The sequence below is a fragment of the Triturus cristatus genome, chromosome 5_2 (genome assembly GCF_964204655.1).
Source record: "Triturus cristatus chromosome 5_2, aTriCri1.1, whole genome shotgun sequence".
Classification (NCBI taxonomy): Eukaryota; Metazoa; Chordata; class Amphibia; order Caudata; family Salamandridae; genus Triturus; species Triturus cristatus.
Window position 1 is genome coordinate 1,018,173,775 of NC_140588.1, and position 21,824 is coordinate 1,018,195,598.

Below are 21,824 nucleotides of genomic sequence, written 5' to 3' on the forward strand. Positions count from 1 at the left end.
CCAAACACTGGCAGCAGTGACTCACTGGCCTGCCCTGCCCTTGCACTCCGTTTGCTGGCAGAAAGTGAAAAAAATAAAAAGGTAATAAAATAATTTTATTACCATTTTATATTTCTCGCTTTCTGCCCAGCAGTGTGGGGGGAGGGCGATGCAGCTCAGCTCTCACGGAGGAACCACTGCTGTTGGAGCGCCACCGAGTCTGCCTGAAAGTAAATGTAACATTACAATGAAGGGTAAGTGTGGGGGGAGGGCGACGCAGCTCAGCTCTCACGGAGGAACCACTGCTGTTGGAGCCCCACCGAGTCTGCCTGAAAGCAAATGTAACATTACAATGAAGGGTAAGTGTGGGGGGAGGACGACGCAGCTCAGCTCTCACGGAGGAACCACTGCTGTTGGAGTGCCACCGAGTCTGCCTGAAAGCAAATGTAACATTACAATGAAGGGTAAGTGTGGGGGGAGGGCGACGCAGCTCAGCTCTCACGGAGGAACCACTGCTGGTGGAGAGCCACCAAGTCTGCCTGAAAGCAAATGTAACATTACAATGAAGGGTAAGTGTGGGGGGAGGGCGACGCAGCTCAGCTCTCACGGAGGAACCACTGCTGTTGGAGTGCCACCGAGTCTGCCTGAAAGCAAATGTAACATTACAATGAAGGGTAAGTGTGGGGGGAGGACGACGCAGCTCAGCTCTCACGGAGGAACCACTGCTGTTGGAGTGCCACCGAGTCTGCCTGAAAGCAAATGTAACATTACAATGAAGGGTAAGCGTGGGGGGAGGGCGACGCAGCTCAGCTCTCACGGAGGAACCACTGCTGTTGGAGCGCCACCGAGTCTGCCTGAAAGCAAATGTAACATTACAATGAAGGGTAAGTGTGGGGGGAGGACGACGCAGCTCAGCTCTCACGGAGGAACCACTGCTGTTGGAGTGCCACCGAGTCTGCCTGAAAGCAAATGTAACATTACAATGAAGGGTAAGCGTGGGGGGAGGGCGACGCAGCTCAGCTCTCACGGAGGAACCACTGCTGGTGGAGAGCCACCAAGTCTGCCTGAAAGCAAATGTAACATTACAATGAAGGGTAAGTGTGGGGGGTGGGCGACGCAGCTCAGCTCTCACGGAGGAACCACTGCTGTTGGAGTGCCACCGAGTCTGCCTGAAAGCAAATGTGACATTACAATGAAGGGTAAGTGTGGGGGGAGGACGACGCAGCTCAGCTCTCACGGAAGAACCACTGCTGTTGGAGTGCCACCGAGTCTGCCTGAAAGCAAATGTAACATTACAATGAAGGGTAAGCGTGGGGGGAGGGCGACGCAGCTCAGCTCTCACGGAGGAACCACTGCTGGTGGAGAGCCACCAAGTCTGCCTGAAAGCAAACGTAACATTACAATGAAGGGTAAGTGTGGGGGGAGGGCGACGCAGCTCAGCTCTCACGGAGGAACCACTGCTGTTGGAGCGCCACCGAGTCTGCCTGAAAGCAAATGTAACATTACAATGAAGGGTAAGTGTGGGGGGAGGACGACGCAGCTCAGCTCTCACGGAGGAACCACTGCTGTTGGAGCGCCACCGAGTCTGCCTGAAAGCAAATGTAACATTACAATGAAGGGTAAGTGTGGGGGGAGGACGACGCAGCTCAGCTCTCATGGAGGAACCACTGCTGTTGGAGTGCCACCGAGTCTGCCTTAAAGCAAATGTAACATTACAATGAAGGGTAAGTGTGGGGGGAGGGTGACGCAGCTCAGCTCTCACGGAGGAACCACTGCTGGTGGAGAGCCACCAAGTCTGCCTGAAAGCAAATGTAACATTACAATGAAGGGTAAGTGTGGGGGGAGGGCGACGCAGCTCAGCTCTCACGGAGGAACCACTGCTGTTGGAGTGCCACCGAGTCTGCCTGAAAGCAAATGTAACATTACAATGAAGGGTAAGTGTGGGGGGAGGACGACGCAGCTCAGCTCTCACGGAAGAACCACTGCTGTTGGAGTGCCACCGAGTCTGCCTGAAAGCAAATGTAACATTACAATGAAGGGTAAGCGTGGGGGGAGGGCGACGCAGCTCAGCTCTCACGGAGGAACCACTGCTGGTGGAGAGCCACCGAGTCTGCTTGAAAGCAAATGTAACATTACAATGAAGGGTAAGTGTGGGGGGAGGGCGACGCAGCTCAGCTCTCACGGAGGAACCACTGCTGTTGGAGCGCCACCGAGTCTGCTTGAAAGCAAATGTAACATTACAATGAAGGGTAAGCGTGGGGGGATAGTCTTGTGAATTTCTGTAGGAATTCGGCCAGAGCCACTCAGTGGCATGAGAGTGGGCCTTTTAAAATGAACTTAAGTCCCTTACACTTCTGACCTAGCTGTGAATTGGAAGAAGAGGGGTAACTCCCTGCCTTCTGCAGAAGCCGTGCCCACTGCCCGTTATACTAACATGGAAAAAGGTGCTCCTTCGATTGTCCTGAATTTCTGCTCCTGAGGAATGGAGCTAAGATTTTTTGTAAAGTATTGGCCTATCTTTGCCCAGCACAGGTGCAGCCGGCTGTAAGACTGAGTTCTGAATGAGTCAGAGTGACTAGGAGTCTGAAGCGTCCCTGTTGCCGAAGCGATGAGTTAATATTCAACAGGCATGCAGCTGAGAGACCAGTAGAGACTTGCATCGGTTGTGGCAAACCACTTGCTGCTCTTTTTGAGAAGATCTTATGACCATATTTATGAATTTAGGGGCGAAGGGCAGCGCAGAAAGTCACCGGAAAAAGGCAGGAATGTGCCATATTTATCTAATAAGATGCATTCCTGTCCTTTTCCCATGTGCTGGCACCGTTTTGACAGCCTAGTGCAAAGGTGGGCACCTTTGCACGATTGTGCAAGGGTGCCTCTTTTCTAGGCAGGATTGTTTTACTGCACAAAAACTATCCTGAGAAATGTTTTCCTCTTTCTATGTGTGCTGCAGAATGTAGCACACACATAGAAAGAGGAAAAAACAAGGAGAAATAAAGATATTCCTCCTTGTTACGCCTCCCCTGGAGAGGCGTATCTTTTTGGTGCATATCCAGGTTCACAAGCAGGGCCGGACTGGGAACCAAAACCAGCCCTGACAAAGATCTCGGCCGGCCCCCCTGGGTGCGGCCAAACTGATTGTCAGGGCCAGTTTTGCCGATTTTGTTACAGGGGCCAATTTTGCAGCTATGCTGCAAAAACGACCCTGTAACAAAAAGGGCACGCAGGGGCCTAAAATCGTCCCCCACCTTGCCGGCCCACCGGGGAAACACCCGGTGCCCGCTAGTCTGGCCCTGTTCACAAGGTCATGTAAATCTGGCAATGTGTCAAAAACCATGGGAGTTGTGTGGGATCACCCATCCAATGCCTATGGAACTTCTACCCAGGGTGAAGTAATGCATTGCAGTAATTTACACTGTGTTGCATTTACTCCATATTTTTGGAGCCAAAAAAAAAAAATGCTAAATGGCTCTTCATGACTTCAAAAATATGACCAGTCATAAACATGGCCCTTAGTCCTTAAGGTTGCTACGAGACTAGGAGGCATATTTATGAGCCCCTCTGCGTCGCTCGTGCACTACACAACGTGGTGCAAAAGCAGCACAAATGAAAAATGAGATTTATGAAGCGACGCAAGACAACATTGTGTGGCCCTGCATGGCTGCATTAATCTTGAGTAATGTAACGCAGTGCAAATCGTTGTGTTGCATTACTCTGCGCCAGGGAGGCGTTCCGATGGGTGGTGCGTGGATGTTACACACAAATGGAGCTGCTCCCAGAAAAATTACCACTAGTGCTCAAAAATCAAAGTCAAACTGTGAGTGTTGACATCTCACAAAAAGTGAAGGACTGGCCTCACACACCACCTGGTGTCATGCTTCATCATCGGCAGTCCTCACCCTCTAAAAACTTGGGGGCTCATTTATGAGCCCCTGCGTCACTTTTGCGCCGCCGGTGCGTCACTTTTTGTGACGCACCAGTGGCATAAAACATGCGCCATGTTGCGCCATATTTACAAAGTGACGCATCTAGGTAGATGCGTCACTTTGTAAACCCCTGCGCCACATTATACCTGCGCCAGGTATAATGTATGCAAGGGGGGCGTTTTGACGCAACAAAGGGTCGTAGAAGTGACGCAGTGAAATCTACGAGATTTCACTGCGCCACTTCTAGTGTGCAAATGCGTCAATTTCTTGCGCCTGCCTCACAGCAGGCGTAAGACTGACGCAGGCCCTTTCACATGGGGCTTGCCCCATGTGAAAGGACACATTGCTGGAGTTGCGTCACTTTTGTGACACACTCCAGCGATGCGTCACTTTTGCGCCTACAGATACGTCAGAAATACTGACGTATCTGTGACTCCTTGCGACATGATGCGTCATACTGTAAATATGACGCATCACTGGAGTCGCAGGGAGGGCGTAGTGAAAAGTGGCGCATCACTGTTTTCACACAGTGATGCGTCACTTTTCATAAATGAGGCCCTTGGTTTGCTGGAGGGCGGGCATACACCTGACGACATGGATGCACTTCTAAACTAAGTTGGGGTCAGTGAATAGTGAATGTGATTTAAAAACCATTAAAGTTGTCAAATTAATTTTAATAAGGTGGGCAACTGTATGATATTAAAAAATTGGGGCGGTGACTAGGGGAAGTCATCATCCCCCTCACCGTGGTGAATAGGGTCAACATGTTTCTGCCTAGTGTCTCGAAAGGGTATGCGGCATTCATCAGGACCAGTACTACAGCAGGATCCGACCTTACCAATCTCGTGATAAGGGAAAACCTCTACGCGGGGTGACCTTTTGCCACTCCACTCATTGAGGAGGCTCCACGTCAGCCCAAGTTTCTTAACCTATGTGCTCCATGTAAGGAGTGGATGGAAGACCCCTTTAGTCACACTTGTGTCCAGGTGCGCCTTCCGCTGAAACACCTAGCTCTGTCCGTCTCTCCTCCCCGTAGATGCCTGGATGTTCCCATGCAACATTCATAGATTTTGATGCATTCCCAGATTTACAAGATCTTGTAAACCTAGGAATGTACCAAAAAGATATGCCTCCCAGGAGAAGTGTACAGAGTAGAAATATATTCACATAGAAAGAGGAATGTGCCTCCCAGGATAATTTTTGTGCAGGAAGGTGTCCCTTTGTGCACAAAAACCATACTGCATGCAACACTGGCACGCATGCAACACGGTGCAAGGGTGTCTGCGTTGGTGCTAGGCACCAGTGCTGGGTAAAGGACAGGAATGTGCCGCATTTCTGCCCTTTCCCAGTGACACAGAGCAGCATGGCAACATGCTGCACCACATTTTGAAAATAAAAATGGCCAATGATATCCTGCTGTAGGGCCAGCTTTCATACCAGGACGCCAAAGAAATACCCTTAAAGTGGCGCATGTCCCTCCTAGGTAACTGCCATTTCCCAGCCCGCCCACGCCCTATGAACACGTGCTGTTTCCTCTTGACTATCCTTCTCGTGCTGTTGTCCTCTAGTAGACACTTAAGACTCTTTTAGAGACGTTGCTAGCGTGAAAGGCTAGTTTGAACCCTCATATTTTTCACCTTCCGTATTTTAAATTTCACATTTTGCTTACCTTGAAGTGGGCCTTTACGTTCTGAAGATCCTAATCAGCAGCTTGTTAGACGAACCCCATGTTTTTTGGAGGCAGGTTGCATTGTTGCCTTGTTTCTGAGCTATGTTAGGGGTGTGGGCGCCAAAACACACTGACTGGAAGCAGGAGCCCCCGGAAGCGCTCAGTTAGGCAGTGTGGGAGCTCAGTCCCAACTCACTTCAAAATGTGAGGCCACATGCCCAACAGCCAGCGAAAACTATTGTACCAATAACCACTCTTTTCATCCACCACCCTTGGTGCGCTCATCTTCATCTGTATAAAACCAAACTACCTCCCACTGGGCTGATTGTGGTGTCTCAGCCCATCACATGCCTTCCTCTCTGGGTTTGCCACATTCAACTAGGAAGAGTTAAGGAATGATTATGACCAGCTGGTGCAGGTGCGTAACAAACAACCCCGCAGCTCCCGCGGTGCGGGGGGGTCACAGTCTTTGGGAGGTGAAGGGGGCCCCCTCAGCTCTTCGGTAAAGACCTGTGAGAGAAATTCTTGCTTTAGAAAGCAGGTGCAGTCTGCAGCCTGCTCTGAGCTCCTGGGCCTGACCCAGGACTGAAGAGAAACTAAGCAACAAGTTACATTGTTTCTCTTCAGTCAGAGCCGGGCCGGAAAAAGGATGGGGGTGGGGGCCCCAGAGAGAGCATTCCCCACAAGGCACAGCCTCTGAGAAGGGAGGAGGCAGCACAGAGCTGACAGGGCTAGGAGAAGGTTTGCAGCTCCAGGAGCAGGACTCTGCTGGGACGCATTGGAAGGTAAGCAAGCATTGGAAATGCAATTGGCCTCGCATTTGTTTGAGTTGGAGCGTCACCCTGGATGGCACGGAGTATCTCCTCAGTGGCCGGCAGTGTCCCTGATGCTGATAGTGAACATGGAAACGTTCCCAGGTCTCCACAGAGGAGATTTAAAAAAAATGGCTCAAGAATGTTTGAAAATGGATGTACATCTAGAAAATGACAGAGTACTTTTTTTAATAGTTCAATATAGCGCAAGCTTGCCCTCAAGGTATTGGAGCGCTTTAAATGAGCACCAGTTACATTACACAAGGCCACACTTATTTTTTAAGCACAGGGATATTCAGTGATTTGCTCAGAATCACAGGATGTTGAACCAGCACTGAGACTCGAGCATGATCCCCCAGTTCCAAAGCCAGCATAACTGGCTGTTATGCCACATTTCATTTGTATCAGTGGTCTTCCTAGTTGCAAAGGAAGGGAGAACATGTCTGTAGTTGTTGCACATTTTTGAGCGATATTTGAAACCAAGTGCAACGCTATCTGGAGCCTTCATCAAAATTCTATTTTTTATTTTTGTGCTCCCTCCTTGGAATAAATTGGTAATATTTGATGCTTTTGGTGTCAATTTGGCCCTGTTTGGTTCTGGCACCCTAGGCACCTGCCTAATATTGTTGACTATCTTTATCATCAGTCCTTAAATTTCCTTATATACTCTGGCCATGGGCGTACGTACCAATGGTGCAGCATGTGCAGTGGCATCGGGGCCTAGGAATGGGAGGGGCACACTGACTACAGCTGTCTTTTACTACCCAACCAGGAGCCAGGGGGCCATTTTCACCTCCTTAAATGAGGGCGCGTGAGGCTCATGCTACGCCACTGACTCCAGCCTAACTGAAAAACTCACATTTTAGGGGCCTCCGGAGTGCTATAGAGTTGGGGAAAGTCATTCCCAGGTTCCACAGCACAGAACCTTCATTTTCTTTTTTTAAAATACATTTTAGGTATTCAGTTTCCGCCCATTCTGTGCACTTTTTATTTTATGTTTGTTTTCCTATGAATTCTATTTCTTGTTATTCGCATTGGTAATATTTTTATAAATTGGTACTTAAAGTCTAATAAAGCATAGAAAGAGCCCCCAGAACAGCAACGAAATGCCAAAAATAATAGAGATATATTCAGGGAAATAAACGGGACTAGAGTGTAGCAAACTATCACCAGAGTCATATGGGAGAGAGCAGGACACACATAAGAAGGGATGGACATTGTGGGTCAGAAGGGGAGTATCCATGTAAGATGTAATATCTAATAAGCGTTGGCAAAGCCAATAGGTCTGACGTTGGTAGCAGAACTATTGGCTGTACCAAAGTATGTTTCTTTTGCTGTAGTTTATTATGATTTTATTGTTCCAAGATGGCTAATGGAGGCTGAGAGAAGAAAGACATGAAGAAATCATTGAAATACGAAAGGGTGTAAATACAGTGGGTGGACAGTGGTATATGAGAGACATTGAAACACTACAGGGTGTAAATACAGCGGGTGAACAGTTGTGTATGAGATACAATGAAATACTACAGGGTGTAAATAAAGTGGGTGGACAGCGGTGTATGAGAGACAATGAAATACAGGGTGTAAATACTGTAGGTGGACAGTGGTGAATAAGAGACAATTAAATACTACAGGGTGTAAATACAGTAGGTGGACAGTGGTGTGTGAGAGACAATGAAATTCTACAGGGTGTAAATACAGTAGGTGGACAATGGTGTATGAGAGACAATTAAATTCTACAGGGTGTAAACACAGTAGGTGGACAGTGGTGTGTGAGAGACAATGAAATACTACAGGGTGTAAATACAGTGGGTGGACACTGGAGAATAAGAGAATGAAATACAGGGTGTAAATACAGTGGGTGGACAGTGGTATATGAGAGACAATGAAATACTAAAGGGTGTAAATAGAGTAGGTGGACAGTGGTGTGTGAGAGACAATGAAATTCTACAGGGTGTAAATACAGTAGGTGGACAGTGGTGTATGAGAGACAATGAAATTCTACAGGGTGTAAACACAGTAGGTGGACAGTGGTGTGTGAGAGACAATTAAATACTACAGGGTATAAATACAGTAGGTGGACAGCGGTGAATAAGAGACAAATAAATACTAAAGGGTGTAATTACAGTAGGTGGACAGTGGTGTATGAGAAACAATGAAATACTAAAGGGTGTAAATACAGTGGGTGGACAGTGGTGAATAAGAGAATGAAATACAGGGTGTAAATACAGTGGGTGGACAGTGGTATATGAGAGACAATGAAATGCTAAAGGGTGCAAATACAGTAGGTGGACAGTGGTGTATGAGAGACTATGAAATACGAAAGAGTGCAAATACAGTGGGTGGACAGTGGTGTATGAGAAACAATGAAAAATGAAAGGGTGTAAATAGAGTGGGTGGACAGCAGTGTATGAGAGACAATGAAATACAGTGTGTAAATACAGTGGTTAGACTGTGGTGTATGAGAGACGATGAAATACGACAGGGTGTAAATACAGCGGGTGGACAGTTGTGTATAAGAGACAATGAAATACTACAGGATGGAAATACAGTGGGTGGAAAGCAGTGTATGAGAGACAATGAAATACTACAGGGTGTAAATACAGTGGGTGGATAGCGATGTATGAGCGACAATGAAATACAGAGTGCAAATAATATAGGTGGACAGTGGTGAATAAGAGACAATGAAATACTAAAGGGTGTAAATTCAGAGGGTGGACATTGGTGTGTGAGAGACAATGAAATACGAAAGGGTGTAAATACTGTAGGTGGACAGTGGTGAATAAGAGACAATGAAATACAGGGTGTAAATACAGTGGGTGGACAGTGGTGTATAAGAGACAATAAAATACTACAGGGTGTAAATACAGTGGGTGGGCAGTGGTGTATGAGAGACAATGAAATACAGGGTGTAAATACAGTGGGTGGACAGCGGTGAATGAGAGACAATAAATAACAGGGTGTAAATACAGTAGGTGGACAATGGTGAATGAGAGACAATGAAATACTACAGGGTGTAAATACAGTAGGTGGACAGTGGTGAATAAGAGACAATGAAATACTACAGGGCGTAAATAAGGTTGCACGACATAGACCATGAATTAACACAGGGCAGGGAGTAAACACAGTGGTCTCTGAAGTCATGACCCTCAGCTGTCCTGCAGAGAACTGTACCCCAGTGCCCCATAGTCAATTACAGACCCCGCATCACGCATAAAGGTCAAGCTATTATTATTCTCTAAAATTTCTTCCCATACTTTTCTAAATAAGTAACCATTCCAGGATGGTTGATATGCATTTGACCTTTAGAAGGGTACAGGGGACATATGGGTGTCCTTGTGTACTGTGGGAAGGGCTGTGACGAGAGTGGGTGGACTGTTAGAGACAAACAAGGAAGCCGTTCATATCTTGTTCTCTCTTTTCCATAGTGCCTGCGACATGCCTTTGTGTAGAAAAATCTATCACTAGGTAAAGAGGGGAGCTTGTCATGGCCACTAGTGAGATTCTACAGAGCTACCCCATTTCAACACCAGCAATGTTCCATGATTGTGTACTTAATAAATAAAATACCATGACATAATGTTGACCCTGCCATAATGGTGGTACATATCGGCCCAATGTGCTCACCCATGGTATAATGGTGCACAAATTGGGTAAAATGCAGGCCCTGGCATAATAGTGGTAATTCCTGTCTGATTGCGTGGTGGTGCACAGCCCTCATGCTAGCTTCGGCATAATGGTGGTAATTCTTGGCATAAGATTGGCGCATATGACATGCAACTATGACACATAGATATTCAAGGCAGAATCTATCCATGTGTTGCAGTGGTTCATGACAATAATTGAACTTTTTCACAAAAAGATAACTTCTTGATTTAGGGAATTTTAATTTCTTTTCAAGAATTCAAAGCTAGTATTTAATAGCAAAACGTGTCTGCTTTCATAAAAGCTGATATTTTGGAGACAAATTACTGAATTTGTTTAAAGCTGAAATTTGAGTGGTTAAAAGGCCCACTTGGGAAGGCCAACCCCGAACACTCCTCTTTCACTTTGGTGTGCTTGCTGTACTCACTTGCTCCTTCAACTTGGATCTCAGATTTTTGTTTGACCACTTTTAGGATCCACCAGCCGCCACTGGTGCATGCGCAGCAGGCCCCTGACTTGAGAGCTCCTGACTAAATCCGGAGCATGGGGGGGGGGCTCCATATTCTTTGCAGTGGGGCCCCCTCAAGGTTCGTTACGCCACTTAACTAGTGGGGACTGGATGAAAAAGATAATATAACGAAATGAGAGCAGGGAGAAAATATATCTATGATAAGCGGATAGGAAGAGAGTGGGACCAAAATGATTGCAATAGTCAGCATCTGCAGTTAAAAGTATTTTTATATTTGCATAGGGCAACATAATGCTTTTCATCAACTGAAACATGTGCAATATAGAATGCATAACGTCCGGGTAGTTAACGTAGAGCGAGGACGAGCGGTGAGGCATTCCGTGGAGCTCATTTTAGGACTAAGATTCTACAGAGAGGCGAGCTTATTTTTTGTTTACGTCGCACTTTTATACAGCGGAAACTCGGCTCGAAAGTATTTTAGTGCTTTACAGGAGCACCAGTTATATTACACAAGGACACATGCATGTTTTCTAGGCATGGGGAGACCGAGAGTAATTGATTTGCCCAGAATCACAGGATGCTGTGCAGACGCTGAGACTTGATCATTGTTCTCTAGTTACAAAGTGGACAACTCGGGCCCTAAGCCACATCCGCTCCTGGTAGATTTGCAGGAGACGCGCTGAAAGCAAAGGATTGCGGCTGGAGTCTGATGTTTTCATTCCTCGATTCAGACAGACAACCACTTGACCTTATTTATATCAACAACAATATTAATTAAGTGCGTGCATGCATACAAGGCCACTGGATTGCTCAGGTTGGGAAACTGTCAGAGAAGTGGCGCACACACTATCAAGGAACCTAAAGAAATAACCTTGAAAAACTGTACATTCAGTACATGCCTCTGGGACTGGCGAGTATAGCATGTGAGAATATAACATGACAAAAAGGAATGTTAAATGCAGCACACATAGAAAGAGGAAACAACGAGGAGAAATAGAGATAATTCTCCTTATGCCTCCCCAGGGATGGCAGAGCATTTCGGCACATTCCTAGGGCTGCCAGAGATGGGTAATCTGGGTATGCATCAAAACTGCGACACAACTACATGATAAATATGGCCCCATGTTTATTGGGTTAAACGAGCAGCTTGAAAAGCCCATGCAATGCCTAGGAACACTTTGTGGTAATGGGACTTAAAAGAGGAAAAGCAGTATATAAACCTGCTGTTAAATGGACCAGATAATTGACAAGCGGATGAACTTAATAGGGGCAGAGACCCTCCGTCTGCATATGTACATGTGTATAATATATGGGATACCGCAATCCCCATATAAACAACTGTCTCTAATTTCTTTATAATACAGGACTTGTGACCCACAAGTCACCTATTATAAAGCAATGATGTCAGAACTCAAATGTAATAACTTCAGCTTTGTTCCTCTATATGGTCATGGAACTCCTCAGTGACTTGTAATATTCTTATAAAGTAGGAGGTACTTTACCCCATATATATCACAAGCCTAGCTGGAAAGCAAGAGTACAGTTGTATATATATATATATATATATATATATCACAAAGCACTCTTCTTTTCCGCGCTTCTTCACAGCCATGACAAAAAGAGCATGGACCACAGGATTCTTCTTCAAATACCGGTTGGTTTATTTCAGGATGGCTATCACAAACAAACGGCAGCCATTACGCGTTTCATCCCTTCTTGGGGACTTGATCATATATGTATAGATATATATATATATTACGTACTGGCGGTCGCCAGTAGGCAGTTATAGTTAGGACCAAGTTTCCATAGGAAGAGCATTTTTTGTTTTGCATATAACCTTGGCGTCGTTTGATGAAGCTTCATGAAATTTCCAAACTAATTCTTTGATTATATCAGCTCCTATGAGGGAAGTTTGGGGGTGATTTATCAAGGGGGGGCCGAGAGAAAAGGGGGGTCCCAAAACGTGTTTTCTCCATGTTAATTTCCATAGGAAACTTTAGACAAGGCTACAGGTCTAACAGGTGAACAGAATTGCCCCAAATTTGGCAGGGAGAAGGGTATTGGTCTAGAAAGCACGCTTTTGTTTATTTGGTGTAAATCCGTTCAGTAGTTTTGGAGAAATATCGAAATTTACAGATATCGATATTTGGGAATTCTGCCATCTGATTGGCTGAGGCATTACGAGCATGAGCTTGCTGCTTATTGGTTGTGAGCGCTGCGAGCAGTTGCAACTAGGAAATGTTGGCCGCCATTTTGTGATTCCATTGAAGCGAATAAGGGGGAAAAAGGGCGAAAAGAGTAGGAAACAGGAGGAGTGCAAAGCGAAGTAGTCTCACCTACCGGTCTGAAAGTGCGGTGTTGCTCAGAGTGACATGATGCTGAGATGAGATGCTGCTACAGTCGGGTATGAAACCTAGAGCCTAAACCGGAAGGTCATTGCTGTAAAGTGATGTGCTGTGTTGTTTGTAGGATACCTGTGGAAGTAGTGTTAGTAGGCGTTTATACCATACAGGGAGTGGGAAGCGAACTACTGAGCTCTACCGTGCATTTATACTATACCGGAAGTGGGAAGCAAAGTACTACGCCTACCGGTGTGAAGACTCGGGGATCAAACCGAGCTGATTGTTGTAAAGTGATGGGCTCTGGACACTGTAGCATACTGGCCGCTGTAGTATAACTGTAAGTAGTATTAGTATGCGTTTATACTATACAGGGAGTGGGAAGCAAACTACTCACCCCTAGTGGTCTGAAGACTCGGGGATTAAACCGTAAGCTCATTGCTGTAAAGTGATGTGCTCTGTGTACTATTTTAATGTAAGTCATAGTACAATGTAATGATACTATAATGTAAGTATGTAATGTTAGAATGTAGGGCTGTCATGTGGGGAATCTTGGGGAGTTTGTACACGGCACTGGAGGAGACGGATGCCTTGGTGTCTGGTCCTGTTGGGGGCTGTTTAAGCTGTCTTCTTTTCCTGCAATAAATCTACTTATCAGATCCACTGCTGTCTTCCTGTTCACTACATAAATTTGGCGACGAGCGGGAGAAGGTGAAAAGAAGGTAGCACTCACCAAGATTTTGCGCTTGCCTGCGTTGTGCTGAAGACCCGTTTTCTTGGTGAATCTGTTTCTACTCATCCCAGGGTCGTCAGCTGATCAAACTATGTGATCCTACCTCTGGTAGGATTTATATTTTTTGATTTTGGGCTTCCTCTGCCTTTTCACTACACTCTGGTTGCTGTACCACACGTGTGCAAGTAGTATTAGTATGCGTATATACTAATTCTGTAGTTATGCATGAAACAAAGCATCTTGGTCCCATGGAGCGCCACCTCCCACGTGCAGGTCATACAATGTCCCAGGGTGTGCAAGCGCAGGACATTTATGTTTGCTATTACAGGGCGGGAGCATTGCTTGCACCCTGTGATAGTAAATTCTTGTTTGCCTCGTTGAAGCAAGAGGAGGAAAACCTTGTATCTTTTAAATAAAGCGGAACCGGATGGTTAAAATGGAGAGAAAAAAATGAAGCGGGGTCTCACCAGTTCATTTAAATGAGCCCACTGGTGGGTAATGTTCCGGGGCCAATCCTATTATTATATTGCGGGGTCAGTCATGCACCTACTAAATAATCAATTCAGGCACTTGTAAATCCACTCATTCTTCGATACACCTTGGCATAGATATATATGAAAAATATTTAAACTTTACAGAAACACACATTCACTGGATGATGTCATCAGTGATGTCATCAGTGATGTCATTTGAGATGTCATCAGTGATGTCATCAGTGATGTCACTGAACATGTAATGAGTGATGTAATATGTGACGTCATCACCAGTGCATTGCGGGCGCGCAAGTTATAATTAGCTCAACCAACTATAACAGGCGAATTTCTCTGGTTTTATATGAGACAAAAGTCCAACTAACTATAATGTCCCTGAAATCTATGTTTTTTTTGTGATTATATATATATGTATATATATATATATATATATATATACGCACACTTGACTTGAAGGTATTGGAGCACTTTACATGTGCGCCTGTTACACTACACCAGGACACATTCAGTTTTGTTTTTTAGGCTGGCAATTCATAGAATGCTTTGTTAATAGGAGTTAAGAGCCATCTACATCGAATGGATATCGGATATGTATTCATTTTAAGTTATAAGGCGTGGCTTGCCTGGTCACTTTGTGAACGCCTGCACACAGGTATGTTTGCAATCGTTCATAAACTCTGATCAGAGTCCTTCTCACGCTGGAAAAGGTTGGAAATGTACTTCCGCCGAGGGCTGGAGTGTCTCCCCTTCTAGGACGGGAAGGGGACGCATCACCCCCAGGCTAGGTGTGGGTTCAGGAGAAGGGCTTTCTCTGTGAGGAAAAATGTTTTCCTCAACTGATAAAAAAGAAAGACAAATATGTGCATTTGCACAGCACGCTCTCCTCACGTGCTTACATCTAGGTTAGATTTCTGCGCCTGGGAGAGGAGCCCTTGGGATACGTCACATCACATGACATTCCAAGGAGTGTGCCTGGAAACCGGGACCTCGCACAGCTTTCCAGACGCCCTAGTGGGAATGATTGTAAATTTAAAACATAAAAGTATGTCTAGGCAGAGATGTAAATCTTTGCATGTACTTTTTCGATTTGCTCGTGTTTGAGTCGAGTGCCAAACACAGGATTAAAACCCAGGCACCAAGGGTCCAAAGTTGGTTTCTTATCCATAAAACCACATATCTCCTACAAGTGGTGCCAGAGCATTGGGGAAGAGCCAATAAAGTCCAGAGAAACTGGTATGGAAGAGGCACACCCTTCTAAGGCGTCAAGGAGATGCAACAGTTGTAATGATGTAACTCTTCCCCAATGACGCTCAGGAGACGTGTAGGAGTTGTCCACATGTATTTATTGGGTAAAGTTTCCCTGCAACGAGAGAGTGCCGGGCAGACCGCTCTGTACGCTCTAAAGCTTTCGCGCGGTTACTCGCGCATGCGCGGTAGCGTCCAATGTATGCGTGAATACGTAGAGCGCGTCAACTAGACCACGACACTACAACAGTCCTCAAGGAAATGAGAACACTGGTGTGATGGTTTCAAATGCTGACGATGTTTCTGGGATGAATTCTGATGTTGTGAGTCATAAGGCTCATTTACTCCAGAAAAGTCATGGTTTACATACAATTCACAAAGCCTGAAATGACTGAGTTCCAAATGAAGAAAGGAAAATCTAAATGACACAAAGTTAATTTATGGAAGTATTACCTAGATTGTTCATGCATGAGATATAAGTGCGGATGGGTGGGTTTTTGAAGGGATGTCAGTATGAAAAAATGAAGTGGGAGAGGTGTAATCTGAGACGTACAAAGCAAATTTGTGAGCATCCATAAAGTACTAGTGTTTGGAGGTACTCACTAAAGTTCCCAAAAAAACTTGTGCTAGTATTTTAAATGTACACCTTTGTAAACATGGAACACTTTGGGGCATATGTACAAGGAAGTGGCAGAGTGAGACGTAAGCCGTCATGGCTTAACGCCTCACTCCTCCACTTCAGAAACGCAAGGCTGCACCATATTTGCAACGATATGGTGCAGGCTTGCGTTTCCCCCTACACTGGCGCTACACTTAGCAGTGTGGCGCCAACGCAGGCACCCTTGCACCATAGTGCAAGGGTGTCTGAGTGCAGGGGAGGATTCAATCAATCAATCAAAGAAATTTATAGAGCGCACTACCTACCCGTAGGGTCTCGAGGCGCTTGGGGGGGGGAGGGGGTGCCGCTACTGCTCGAACAGCCAGGTCTTGAGCTTCTTCCTGAAGGAGAGGTGGTCTTGGGTCAGGCGCAGGTCGGCCGGGAGGGAGTTCCAGGTCTTGGCGGCCAGGTAGGAGAAGGACCTTCCTCCAGCAGTGGTTCTGCGGATGCGTGGGACGGTGGCGAGGGCGTGGCTGGCGGATCGGAGGTGGCGTTTGGGAGCGTAGAAGTTGATTCGGTTGTTGAGGTAGCTCGGGCCTTGGTCGTGGAGAGCTTTGTGTGCGTGGGTAAGGAGGCGGAAGGTGATTCTCTTGTTGACCGGGAGCCAGTGCAGGTCTCTTAGGTGTCCGGAGATGTGGCTGTGTCGTGGGATGTCGAGGATGAGTCTGGCTGAGGCGTTCTGGATGCGCTGGAGTCTCTTCTGGATCTTGGCGGTGGTTCCGGCGTAGAGTGCGTTGCCGTAGTCCAGTCGGCTGGTGACGAGGGCCTGGGTGACGGTCTTCCTGGTCTCCGTGGGGATCCACCAGAAGATCTTCCGAAGCATGCGCAGGATGTTGAAGCACGATGAGGAGACGGCGTTGACTTGCCTGGTCATGGAGAGGGAGGAGTCCAGGATGAAACCCAGGTTGCGTGCGTGGTCTGTCGGTTTGGGTGCGGTGCCCAGGGCGGGGGGCCACCAGGAGTCGTCCCAGGCGGAGGGCGAGGAGCCCAGGATGAGGACCTCCGTCTTATCTGAGTTCAGCTTCAGGCGGCTCGTCGTCATCCACTCGGCTACCTCTCTCATCCCTTCGTGCAGGTTGGCTCTGGCGGCGGCGGGGTCGTCGTTGGTCAGGGAGAGGATCAGCTGGGTGTCGTCGGCGTAGGAGATTACGTTGAGGTTGTGTTGGCGTGCGATGGCCGCGAGAGGGCTCATGTAGACGTTGAAGAGAGTCGGGCTCAGTGAGGATCCCTGAGGGACGCCGCAGATGACTTCGGCGTTTTGCTTTTTCCATGTGTGCTGCACAAGGCAGCACACATGGAAAAAGCAAAAACTAGGAGAAACAAAGCTTTTCTCCTCGTTTCGCCAACTTAAGACCAGGTTTTTCCTGGTCTTAATTTTGGAGCTGCCACCTACTTACACTGCCCTTGTAAATAGGGGGCATCGTCAAAAACAATGGAAGTTGTGGTAGAACGCCCACTGCAACACCCACTGCCCACCCCTTTCATTCTAAGCATAACGGGAAAGGGTGCCTTATTTACAAGGCAGCGATAAGCCACGTTAAGTGGCTTAACGTTGCCTTGTAAATAAGGCGAGTCCCCTATCGCCACCACAACGTCACTGAAAGTGACGTTGTGATGGCGAATAGCGGCTTGTACATATGCCCCTTTGTTTAAAAAGGATTGAAATACCCCAGTTAGGTGAAAATTCTCGAGTTGTCTACTTTCCAACTTATGCTGTGAAAATCTGTGTGCCATCTTAAATTCATGGTTTGAATCCCAGTGGGCCCACTCAGCCTTTCATTCTTGTTGGGTCGATCAAATGAGTACCATTGAGTTGGGTAATAATTCTCCACTGTTATCAGTGCCTAGAGTAGAGATAAATGGTAGAGGGTGCTGCATAAATATAGTAATTATTTATGTCAATTGTTTATGCCATTTACACAAAGCCTAAATTACTTATTCATTATGAAAGTTACACGTTTTTGCCAATATGTTTATGAATTAGATTCTTTATTTACATTTGACTCATTTCAAAATCTCAATTACCTTTAATCAAGTACTTGACCTAATTTGATGATTTATTTTCTTGCAGGACAGATCAGTGAAATGCCAACGTAAGTTACAGAAATATATTTCTCAATTATTGTTACATTCTATGACATTTCATTAGACTGTTCTGTTAAGTCATGTTTCCAAAAGTCCGGTCTTGCCCAAGATAACCTGACTATTTCCCAACAGCATGTTTCAAAGCTGTCCTTATTGGTATCAATGAATGTGTTAGGAGTTCAAAGATTTCAAAGTGAGTAATTTTCATCCTTGAATTGAGGAACCTAATGCAAGAGGACAATTTTAAATAAAATTATATTTTCCATTGTGAAAATGTTGCAATGTTTTAAGGAAGCAGAGGATAGTATTTTCACACGTGCAACGTCTACGGTAAGTCATTCAGTGGGAACAAAGGCAAATATGCTGTCATAGTTTGCATAATAAATTGCAATTTCCTTTCCATGTCTCACATGTCCTAATTTTTTTAAAGTTCACGAGGATGAACTCTTTCTTTTTGTAAGCACTTGTCCTCTTTCTACTTTACCGTCCCTTGGAGCAACTTCTCCATCGCGCAATAAGAACAACCCACACACCATTATTTAACTTAGCATAAAAGGTCACTTTATTAAGCCAGGAAACAGAAAATAGATTTTCCCTAGAATAAACATGCCACATTGTCATCACGCTTTGTCATTACGCTTTGAAACGTTTTGAATTTACAACCAAATATTCCCAACAAGACTTTTCAGCAAAATACCCCATGAACTGCACAATCACAATCAAGCTTTCCAACCCCCCTCCCCCACCCCAGAGGGAAGGATAAGCCCGCTCCAGACCACCCAAACCCCCAAGAAAACGCCTATAGCAGAAAAACAAAGAAAGGAAAAAAACTGTTACCTGACTGTAGGAGAGTAGGATCTGCTTCACATGGGTACCCCACTTTTTGCTGGTGTTTCACTGTTTTTCGACCTTAGTCTGGCTGTGGCCCTGCTAATCAGGACCACAGCCTAGCTGCTTCCTCTCTAAAATAGTTTCCATGTACATTAGGTACATATCTAATTGAATTCTGGAGTGCCTTATAAGCCCCTAGTATATGGTATACTATGTACCTAGGGCATAGGTACCTCAGAGGCCTACCAGGGGCTGCAGCATATATTATACCAACCCTGGGAAGCACTCCAAAATGGCACCACAGGTCTGCTACTGCAGCCTGGGTAAGGGTGTGCTTGCACCCCTTACAGTGGTATAGGCTACCTATATACACACCTATATACAGACACATGTAAACCTATAAGCCACTCCTATGGCAGGCCTTGACAATCCTGAAGGCAGAGTGCTTGGTTTTATGTGAGAGGGTGCCCAAGCATGAGCTGAGCCCCTCTGCAGCTTTCGGGAATACTTCCTTCTGGCTGTTCTGTGATACAGCCATACCATATACTCTTAAGTGCATTATAACCTTGCGGTAAATGCTAACTTTGGAATGGCTGCATCAAAACATGTCGTGTTTGGTGTCAAACGCTTTGGAATACTACCCCCCCACCAGTTCTGGCGGTGGGGTAGCATTCCACCCTTCTAGAGGGAGAGACATGTTCACACTAGCTAAACCCGGTAGGACTTTTCTGAGCCCTGGCATCACAAAATGGATGCCTCTGCCACAGACACGGGTCTGGCCTCCTGCTTCTGACCGAAAGTCTGGCAGGGGAGGCCTGGACAATAGGTTTCCTGTCGAGGGGAGGTGTCCCCACCTCCCCAGACAGGCTGATGTGTATTAGGTCTGGGCAGGAGCACTCTCTGGTGCTTTGAAGTCCTGCACTGGGGGCACACTTGGTGTCCCTGTGCATACTCCATTTCAAATCGGTTGCAGGGGCTACCTGCCCCTGCTCTGGCGTGAAACTGGACAAAGGAAATGGGTGTAACCACCCCTCTTTCCAGGCCCACCCCTAGGTGGGGCCTTAGAGTTAGTCCATCCCCTAAACTTACTATAAGTATAGGAATCCAGTTCCTAGGACTTTAGATTACCCTGGATGAAACTCTGCTACAGATATCCTGGACCTTCAACGTTCTATCCTGACTAAAAGACTGAAGAAATCTCCCTTGGGGTCAAGGAGTGACTGCCCTGCTTGGCACGCACCAAAGAAGCAACTGACTAGTCTGCATCGCTGAAGCTCCCGCCGGATGCCGAAGTCTTTGCATCACCAGAGGTAGATTTCCAGACTTCCCCGAGGCTACCCTGAGTCCACAGCAAAGCTGAGGCCTGTGGCTATCGTGGGTGATGTGGAACCGTGACCCCTGGACATCGTGAACTTTTGCAGCAACACTATCTTCCTGGTCCTCCTCAAAGTTGTGCTTTGGGCTCCGAGTAGCCCCAGCCTTAAACACCTCTTGCACTGAAGATTGTTGGCCTCCACTCCACGAGTGACCCGTGAGCCAACTTCAAGTGCGACCGCTTGAGGCTCCTTTGCGATCACTAGACCGTTGGCTAGCAGGTCCCATGAAGGCAACTCCTTTTCTGCTTGGGCTTTCCTGATTGCTACAGACGTGTCCTGACTTACCTTCACTGGGTGAGTCCCTCAGACCTTGCTGATCTGCACCACAGTCCTTTCTCTAAATTAACAGTGACATGCCATTGCCAAGGCTTGTTGGGTCCATTCTGGTCGCCGACACCACAGCACTCGACAGACTTCATGGGACAGCTCGAATCCGGCTCGTGGACTTCATCGACGCATCCTGGACCTCGTGGCTGAAGAGTCAAGACACCCATCAACTCATCTGAAGCACCCGACATCTGTGGGCATTGGTCCATCCTGCCCTAGGTCACTGGCAAGTGAGCGAGACTCTGTCCCCTCTGCTTTCAGGTTCCTTCCATCCCAGATCCAGGCTTGGATCTCTGCGGACACTTCTCCTCTTCATGGCAGCAGCAGTTCTTTGCAGGCTCCCATTGAAATCGACGTCGCGACCCGACACCAAAAGACACCTATGCACCCGGCTTCCCTGGGTGAGGTAACTCGAGAACTCCAGTGCTCTCGTGGGTGCTAGCCCTAGAACTTCTTAAGTCGAAAAGTTTTTGGTCCTGACTCGATTGGAAGTGCCCCTAATCTTTAAATTTCCAACCGTGACATTGCCCATAGACGAAAAAGGGAACCCGCGGTTGTGTTTACACACTGCATACAGTCGCCATGGGTTCCCTGTGTCACTACCTTGAGTGGTTCCTTGGGGTCCCAGCAATTCTAGAGGCTATAGGCCTAGTGTCTATTCCAGTCGTGGTTCTAATACCACTTTTTTGGTATATGGTTTGGTACGCCCCTAGGGCCCAAACGTGTATTTGTACTATTACTGATAATTGCTGACTTGTAAACTAAGTACTTCAAACTCCAGTCTCATAAAGAGACTAGAGGGGTGTTTTTTATACTAAATACATATATTTTAAATATACCTGGTGTGGTTGTCTTTTCATTTGATCACTCAAGAGATTATAGACTGGTAAAACAAGCCGCTTTACATTCCTTAAAGACTTAGCCTGAAGGCTGCTCTCCATAGCTACCACTAGGATAACTTTCAATAAAGGTTGTCTTTAACCTATCACCATAAGGGGTTGTTTGGACTGATACAAGGTGCCCACTAGAACTAGTGGACAGCATATATCAGGCCACCTTCTCACACTGACCTAACGTAACGTAACAAATATATATATATATATATATATATATATATATATATATATATATATGTATATTCACTGAAAAAACCATAGGTTTCAGGGGTGTTATAGTTAGCTGGACTTTTCACTTGTACAAAACCATTGAAATTCCCCCGTTATAGTTAGTTCAGCTAAC

The 21,824-nt window shown here is 46.3% G+C and overlaps 1 protein-coding gene across 1 annotated transcript in view; it reads left to right on the forward strand.

The window, feature by feature from the left end:
- LOC146829601 (uncharacterized) overlaps positions 1–21,824 on the forward strand; it is a 165,138-nt gene that overhangs the window by 107,045 nt on the left and 36,269 nt on the right. Inside the window, exon 7 of the mRNA XM_085608303.1 lies at positions 18,038–18,059. Coding sequence (XP_085464429.1) covers positions 18,038–18,059 — 22 coding nt within the window. The remainder of the gene's footprint in view (positions 1–18,037; positions 18,060–21,824) is intronic.